Genomic DNA, 8889 nt, shown 5'->3' on the forward strand with positions numbered 1-8889 from the left:
AGACCTCTCCCATGTCATGTGCTTCTTTAAACTCATCCATGCTGGAATAAGTTTCAGGATTGCTTTTTTTACTTGTTGAATAGGGATATCTGCGAATGCCACTCCCAAACAAATATTCTCCTATTACAAATTCGGCGCTGCGATCGTGGCTAGATTTGACGCGGAGTATAGTTGCAAAAAAGTCCCCCCATCCCTCTCCCATCCCTAACGTAGCGGCAAAAGAAGTAAAATATTAAAAATTTACATCCTTCATTAAAATCAATGATATTTTTTTTGTACCTTCAGCTTCACCCCACGACAAACAATTTACATTGGACGGACCGCCAGTAAGGCGATTGCTGATACCATGAGTGAATTCGTGGACAATGATTCCTGCGTCCAAATCTCCGTCTCGTTTTGGATTATTGCTTGTTCCCAAATGCATTTGCATTGTTGGATGCTTGCCATCCACGGGTGTTCCGAAATATGCATTATCGGTATCACTTCCATCTTGTGCATAAGCAAGTACTGCATCCCCTTCCTTGCCACCTTTTTCGAAATTGTCATCTTGGAAATTACCCGATACCTTATCAAATAGTGAACCGGCAGTAGGTAATAGTGAGAGGGCCAATTTAGTTTTTACCAATTTATAATTAAAAATTTTACAAATACGCTACCTCATTGAATCCATAACGATAGAAAAGGTCATGAACCTGTTTTAGGTTAGATAGTATTCATCAATATCAAATCAATAGTGTGAGAAGTATTTCATAAGACTATGGAATGAATAAAGGAGTACTGTTACTTACGATATTGTTCCAATAGAACAAATTTGTTATCGAGGCATTCAAATAAGCCTTGGGTTCTTTGGTCAAATCGAGCGGGAAATCATACACGTTGTCCTTACCCACCGTTGGTCGGAATTTATTCCCCCACCTCTGTAGATTGCTATCGCCCTTAAGATTCTCCTGAGCATAGACATTGTTTCCCATTGTAGTTCTAGAGTGTTCGGCGCCCTCTTTAAAATGCCAGCCATTGGGTGAAGAGATTTTGTCTTGGGGATCAGCCAGCAGCTTTCGAGAGCCCTCAGACGGATCTGTAGTACCAAATGGAAACACTCGGTAGGCTGCTTCACTTATCCAGTCCAAGATTGATACTACTTCTCCGGTATGAGCGTCAATGTAAGCTTGGAACCAATTGAGTTTCATTTGTACGTCGAGCTCCCATACGGTTTTAAGTTTTCGACCATTTTCTGTATGAATCAAAACCTTCCTCACGGGGACTTTCTTGTCGGACGTCGCAAAGGGTACGTTAGAAAGGATGATAGGCCCATTGCCTCGAAGCGAAGCACCTCTCTCAATCTCAATGCTTTTCGGATCGACAATATCCAATTTTAGATATTTTGCAAATGACAATAGAGCATCCTTTGGGTCAATAGATGTAGCAGTAGGCGCACGGCGTCTTAACTTGGAGTCACCCTTAGTTTTTTCTCCAGAGATAGGGTCCTCTTCGCGGAAGAAGGAATTGCCATAGGAGATGACTTTATTCTTTTTATCCACATTGATATTGATATCTCCGTTGACAACCTCGAGTCCGTCAATGATTTGGCGTAGATAAACGTGCGTGATTCCGTTGAGGTCAGTGCGATAGGCGTCTTTCACAACGAATTCTGAGCCAGTGAGATGTTCATGCGCAAATTGAGCTGCCGCCTTCTGAGGGGTTTGTTTCCTAAGAAACGACTGAGAGAGCCCTTGGGGTATCTTATAGGGGTCGGTTGTATAGTTTAGGAAGTTTGTTAGATCAGGCCCAAAACTTTTGTTGCGAATGCGACCATTATTGTTCTTGGCGGAAGCCACCAAGTTAACAAACAAGGCCAAAGAAATACAGAAATATAGAGCGGTTTTCATAAGGTAACTAATATAATGAGAGGAGGGACACTAAGGAGTGGATGAGTTATGATAATTGTCGGAAAGAAAGAATTAGCGATGGAAGTGAAGGTATAAGCAATTTGGCTTAGTATTTATCTATGTTTACGAAGATAAGCACAATTAGATAATTTTAAGCTTGTGCGCTCTTTGGTATATCAATTTCGAATACAGTGTTTTTTCATTTGGCGATCCCATGACCATGTAAAGCTGGCAAGGAAATTTTCTACTCTCTAGTAGCTTTGAATAGGTTACGCGAACAAATTTGTCTTACGCGTGGACGGTATGGTCAACCTTACCTCAACTATTGGTGAATTTGTATTGTGACATTGTGACTGTATAACTTAATTCATCTCCGATCTTTTTTCATTGTATATACATTCTGTTTGCTTGGCAATATGACAACTCAAAGACTGAATTACAATGAAAATAGAGATTCTGATATGACGAAATGCTGATTTCTAATGAGAATATCGAAGAGTCGTGTAAGCGTTACTGTCACACTAGAGGAAACTCGTCAATTAAGGATTAGGAATCTAAAATTGTAAAAAAATACCTTCGCCATATCATGTTTTACTACGCATTCAGTCTTATTATAAATCCTATTAACCTTGTTATTTCATAAACTATATACTTTTTACTAGTATATCCGCTCTAGTGATTATCAACGGCACTAAAATATTCCGCAGAGTTCCTAAGGATTGCATTTGCGCAATGTAAGCAGAAAAATGGATAACTTTCATTTTTATGGAATCCTTTAAAGCAACTCCATAAACATTTTGAAGTTCAATTGAATGGATAAGGTAAAGCGGGTTTCATGATTTGTATGAATCTAAACATGCAGTGAGAAGGAGATTTTCGAGCAAAAGCTGCAAATATTTAACAAACTCTGTAGGTAATAACAAATCTGTGATACATTTTTTATTAGAATATCGATGGTATAAATCATTTACTAAGATTAAGTGGCTAATGCTTAAGAATATAATATATTATTCATTTATATGGTTTTTATTGCTCAAGACAAGTGAATATTAAATACTAATCTACCTCTGGCTCTTGATGTAACTTTGATTACATTTAAATACATACAATATATTAGCTATAGATAAAATTCCAAAAAATAAAAATTATAAAGCTCTGAGATAAAGATTCCCTAATATACCCTTAACATAAAGTTTACTTAACATAACAATAGAATGATATATAATCAGAAAAATTCTACCAATTCCTATGCCATTTTTATTTTGCAGCTTTGACTAATATTTATTAAAGTTGCTTACTTGGTAGGATATAATCTGATAGCGCTTAGTAAATATATGCCACCGTAGAATTTGATAAATGCACATTGGCTGCTAAGCTTTGCTCTCAATCTGAGTCATTAAGATTTACATGAAATTGAAGTGAGCCAAACGAACTCGCTGTACTATCTCCATATTACATACTATCCCTTGGAACTTAATACGAAAGCAAGTAGATTACCAGTACAATATCAGGAGATATAAAAATTTATGTCTTGATTCCTAGGCCTTTCGTTCCATTATTCTTAAAAACATTTACTTTATTAAATGAATCTCCACATCATACAAGACCGTATGAATACAATTACGTAGAAAATAAAAAGGAGTATTATTATCGAAAATATTTAAGTAGCGTATTACGTTGAAATACCCTCACATTTCTTGGGCACTTCAAAGTTCTCTTGTCGTTTTCCTGATCCATCTGTATTCTGCTCAATAAGTTTAGCATTTACACCGAGGCCACGTTTGGCGAAACCTCGCCAAATTTCACACTCGTTTGCTCCATTAGTGAGGAGCTTATCTGCTTGAATGATAGCATCACGAGCGTTGATGAAAGTGGGCAGGCAGGGTTGGAGTTTCATACCATCAACCACAAGTTGCAAAATCAACGTATTGCCGAATTTAAGGATATGTTCGCGGACCTCCTTTTCGTTCGTCGATAGCGGAGGGAACCATTTTTCAGTAAAGCCATGCTTTTCGACGAAATTCCAGAAAACTGCGATTAAAAATTAAGGGTGAGAAGTTTACCGAGAATGAACATGCAATATGTTTGATAATCGCATTAGGTGAAAGTGAATTTACCTTCATAGAGAATATTTGCCCAGACAGCCCCCTTAGCATGTGGTCCCTTGTATCCACTCTTATCCATGATTCCATATGTCTCAGGATTGGTGGTTTTGCTTGTGGAATAGGGATATTTACGGATGCCTTTCTTAAATAGATATTCTCCCATGACAAACTCAGTCTTGCGATCTTGATTAGGTTTAACACGAAGTATAGTGGCAAAAAAGTCGCCCCATCCCTCGCCCATTCCTAGAAACAAAAGAAATTAGTGTGATAATAAAAAACATTTTACGTAACTAACTGGAAGAAAGTATAAAAGTAGAAGGTATCTCCATAGTATTCGATAACATAGCGAACAGTTACCTTTAGCTTCGCCCCATGTCAAACAATTTACATTGGAGGGTCCTCCGGTCAGACGATTACTGATTCCATGTGAGTATTCGTGTACAATGATACCAGAGTCCAAATCTCCATCACGTTGCGGATTCGTGGCCGTCCCCAAGAACATTTGCATTGTGGGCTTCTTGCCATCGGCAGTGGACCAAAAGTATGCATTATCAGAATCCGATCCGTCTTGAGCAAAGGCGATTACTGCATCACCTCCCTTGCCACCTTTTTCGAAATTGTCCTCTTGAAAATTACCAGAAACCTTACGAAGAGTTGAAGAAAGGAAAAGAGGTAAACAGAATGTCAGAAAAATAATACATTACGGTGCCAGGTGACGGTTTATAAGCTATTGATTTGAATTACCTCGTTAAAACCATATCGGTAGAAGAGATCGTGTATCTGTAGTAATATGGAGAAAATTATTGGAATTTTGACTTTATATACAGCATATTCGATAATTGAGCTTGTTAAGTGAGATCAAGATTTAGATAATTTACCACATTATTCCAGTAAAACAGATTGGTAATCGAGGCATTCAAATAAGCCTTGGGCTCTTTGGCCAAATCGAGCGGAAAATCATATACATTGTTCTTACCCCCCGAAGGCCGAAACTTACCCTCCCACCCCTGTAGGTCGCTATCACCCTTGAGATTCTCCTGAGCATAAACGTTATTTCCCATCGTAGTACCAGAGTATTCTGCACCCTCCTTAAAATGCCAGCCATTAGGCGAGGAGATTTTATCATGCGGGTCAGTAAGCAACTTTCGAGGGCCTATTGATGGGTCATTCGTACCGAATGGGAACACTTGGTAGGCCGCATCACTCACTCTATCCGAGATTGCAATTACTTCTCCTGATTGTGCGTCAATGTGAGCTTGGAACCAATTGAGTTTCATTTTGACGTCGAGTTCCCAAACGGTTTTAAGTTCGCGACCCTGATTCGTATGAATCAATGCCTTTAGCACTGGAACTTTGTTGTCAGAGGTTGAAAAGGGTACATTAGAAAGAAGTATTCGACCCTCTCCTCTAAGGGAATCGCTCTTTTCAATTTTGATGCTCTTTGGATCCGGAATCTCTAATTTCAGATGCTTTGCAAAAGATAGGAGAGCCTGCTTTGGGTCGATAGTAGGAGTAGCAAGCGCGCGGCGTCTTATTTTCGTTTTAGTGTTGTCACCATCTCCAGTGGGTGGTTGATTCTTCTCACGGAAAAAAGTGTTGCCATAAGAGACGATCTTATTATTTTTATCCACATTGATATTGATATCTCCGTTAACCACTTCGAGTCCCTCGATGATTTGTCGCAAGTAGACATGTGTGACTCCGTTAAGATCCGTGTGATAGACATCTTTCACTAAGAATTCGGACCCTGTAAGGTGCTCCCGCGCAAATTGAGTTGCCACTTTTTGAGGTGTTTGTTTCTTTAAGAATGTTCGAGCTCGTCCCTGTTGTATCTTTAATGGATCAGTTGTAAAATTAAGAAAGTTGGATAGATCAGGGCCAAACGTTTGCTCGTGGATGCGGCCATTTTTATCCTTGGCGGATGCCACGAGGGTCGCAACCGAGGCCAATATTACACATATAAAAATGATATTCTTCATATAGAATTAAAAGAGAGTACTTGAGCTAATATTAAATAGGTATTTTAAGGAATGGGATAAGTGTTAGATTTGGAAAAATGAGAGGATGGCGACCAGAGGAGTCAGGCTTCAGCACGGTATTTATACTTTTCCTTGTTTTGATCTTTCATTAGAGTTTACAAGCAATTAGCTTTTGATCTCTACATTCAAAAGTATAGTGCTTAATTACTAAATACTTGCGATTGGCAATCTCATGACAATTGCACCTTTAAAATGAGATTCCTTGTGTTTTGCCCTGAAAATTTGTGTAAGTTGTACAGCTATTTTATTACAAATACACTATTTAACCCTTAGGGTCTGCTTAGCTATTGATGAAATTCTTTTTGGCACCAAATCTCCCTAGGGGCATGGGGATTGAGTGATATTTATGGAGCCCACTTACTTGCAAGGAACCGAAATAAATGGTAATTCTGAGACATAGAAATACTGTACGAAGGGGTTATAATTCTGGCAAAATACCATTGACCCTAGGGTTACAAATGCTTTTCAATTTTCTATAGAATGACACCATTTTAAGATTGAGTTTTTCTGTTTGTATAGTAGCCGAATAAAGCCTGTTCTACCTAGGATAAATGAGGCGTTGAGTTTTCCACGAGTAAGTTTAGAAATATTGGATAATACAACCATGCTTGAGCTCATCGACGTTGCTCAGAAGCAAGAGGGAGGTAGGCTTATAGACCGGAGTGCATGAACAAAGCTCAGGCTAAAATGGCTCTCGGGGGAATGAGAGCCTTTCCATCCTTGTAAATTTTTTTTTGCAATATCGAAACCCCAATTCAATATGTATTATAGCCTGTTAATGGAGTTAAATTATCTAGCATTTCCAGCTGCCAACTGACAGTTGTTAAGCTTTCTTTCAGTGATTAAATATGACTGCTTCGTGTAGTTCTGTTAGTTGATATTCCTATGAGTATTATCGGCAAACTAAAAATAAACCCTAAGGTAGATCACTATCTCATGTGACCCGGAAAATATTCAAGTGAAAAAAACTATAAATTCTTGGAGAGGCCAGTCAACTCTTGTGTCACTATTGACGGAATATACAGTGCATCGCCTTGTTTTTTACCGCTGAGTATGCCAATGATGCAATCAAGTCTGTTTTGTATTATGAAGGAACACAGTACCTCTGTTCCAACCTGTGTCCCAAGATGAGTCACATTGCATTATGATCACTTGGAAGAATTTACCAAAATCGATGTGATATCGAAATGATATATGTCGAAATGATATACTAGGAAAAAGAACTGGTACCTCTATGGCTCAACAAAGCAATAGTGATTCAATGAATTAATATTATTAACGTTGGGTTAACCTAAACCAACTTTGAAATGGCACCGGCAAAATTTTGCATAAGAATATATCAAAATTGCAAGGAGATGATAGTGAATTGTGCGCCAACCACTGTACACTGCTCATTTAAGCCATTACTCGAGGATCTATCCCTTCGTAATATCACGAAACAATTCTTGTGCTCGAATCTAATTATCAGAGTTTTGTTCAGCTTGTAATTATGTGATGCTCACGTCGTGAAATGGAATTGCGTACCACATGCTGGTTGTGAATTTTTTATAGTAGCATTCAGACAATAAAGAAAAAAAAAATTTTTCAATCAGTTTTTACATGTTTGACATCAAATATTATGTTATATACTAGTAAAGTTTTTATTTAGACATCTTATGTCGACCTAATCAATAAGCATTCTATCATGTTGCTATTTTAAATCAATTTAAATTTCGGATATATTTTGCTTAGATAATTCTGCTAGCTTAGTCGGAATTTACTTCAACACGTGGAACCATACCTCCTTACATCTGCTAAAGTTGGCAAGTGTTACAGTACTTTTGGTGATACCTATATTTTACAAATATACTGTATGAAATATAGGGGAGACTAAAAGAGATGGAAATTGCAAATGCTGTTAAGGATCCAGTAACGGATGAAAGGCCAGGAAGTTCAGAGCATATACAAAGAAAGGACTGTAATGAGGCTAGCAACTGGTGAAAATAAAAAAAGAGTATTCTGATGTGCTGTCGTCTTATATGGGCAAGTAAGTTGTTGATAATTCGTCTATAATATTGGGAAAAGAAGGAATATCTACACCCATCCTTATTTTTCATACTACAGTATATTACAGTATCTGACATTGTATATTCAACATAACACCACAAACATAGTTAATAAGCATATCCAAATATATTCGCGGGATATAATACACTCTATCCCATCGTGCATTATAGAAAAATGAGATTTACTATAGAAATAGACTGATAAATTTTTCAATATTCATAAGAGGTTTATTCATTACCATCGAATCAAGCTAGGTACGAAGAAATAAAAGCAGACTGTAAAATTTACCCCTATTAAAATATAAGTTTTCTATATAAATGAATGCCCTTCTAAAAGGATATTTCCTCGGTAGTTTTAATACTAGCTCTCTCCCTTTAATAATGAGTTCATTTCTAGTTATTTTATCAGTTATTTTCTGGTTATGGCGCAATTCACCACTTAAATTCCCATCGAGAACACAAATAATAGGATGATTATGCAATGAATACAGATTTCATCTCCTATAGTTAGACTAACGGTCGCTATAAATTATGCTTGGCGAGCATCGCATTATCCTTCGCAGTAATATCTGAACTTCTAGACCTATTCTTGCAAGATATCACAAATATACCAGTGCGGCTATGAAAACTATCATTTAACATTAAGCTTCGACATACCACCGATATGCGGAATCTATTCCCTTTCAACCTCTTGACAGATCAACCGATTCAGGTAAACAGGAGAATGTATAGGAACGAATACATTTCCTGTTAGCTTAGATTAGCCTTCACAGGCTCGGCCAATGCCCTTTAGGCATCGTGCCCAAGGTTGTCT

The 8889-nt window shown here is 37.7% G+C and overlaps 2 protein-coding genes across 2 annotated transcripts; both read right to left on the reverse strand.

Moving 5' to 3' along the window:
- Positions 1-123: 123 nt before the first annotated feature.
- Positions 124-1886, reverse strand: VTP21DRAFT_6160 (uncharacterized protein; the record flags this gene model as incomplete). The annotated part of the gene is made up of 4 exons (XM_069396761.1): positions 124-204; positions 311-565; positions 657-692; positions 789-1886. 4 exons carry the CDS (start codon positions 1884-1886, stop codon positions 124-126), a joined length of 1470 nt encoding a protein of 489 aa, XP_069247429.1.
- Positions 1887-3558: 1672 nt separating this feature from the next.
- On the reverse strand, positions 3559-5970 carry VTP21DRAFT_6161 (uncharacterized protein; the record flags this gene model as incomplete). Its single annotated transcript, XM_069396762.1, has 5 exons — positions 3559-3917; positions 4004-4234; positions 4349-4634; positions 4736-4771; positions 4870-5970. The coding sequence occupies 5 exons, from the start codon at positions 5968-5970 to the stop codon at positions 3559-3561; spliced, it is 2013 nt and encodes a 670-aa protein (XP_069247430.1).
- Between the last annotated feature and the right edge of the window lie 2919 nt (positions 5971-8889).

This window comes from Calcarisporiella thermophila, assembly GCF_041956535.1.
Source record: "Calcarisporiella thermophila strain CBS 279.70 unplaced genomic scaffold VTP21scaffold_25, whole genome shotgun sequence".
Taxonomy (NCBI): Eukaryota; Fungi; Calcarisporiellomycota; class Calcarisporiellomycetes; order Calcarisporiellales; family Calcarisporiellaceae; genus Calcarisporiella; species Calcarisporiella thermophila.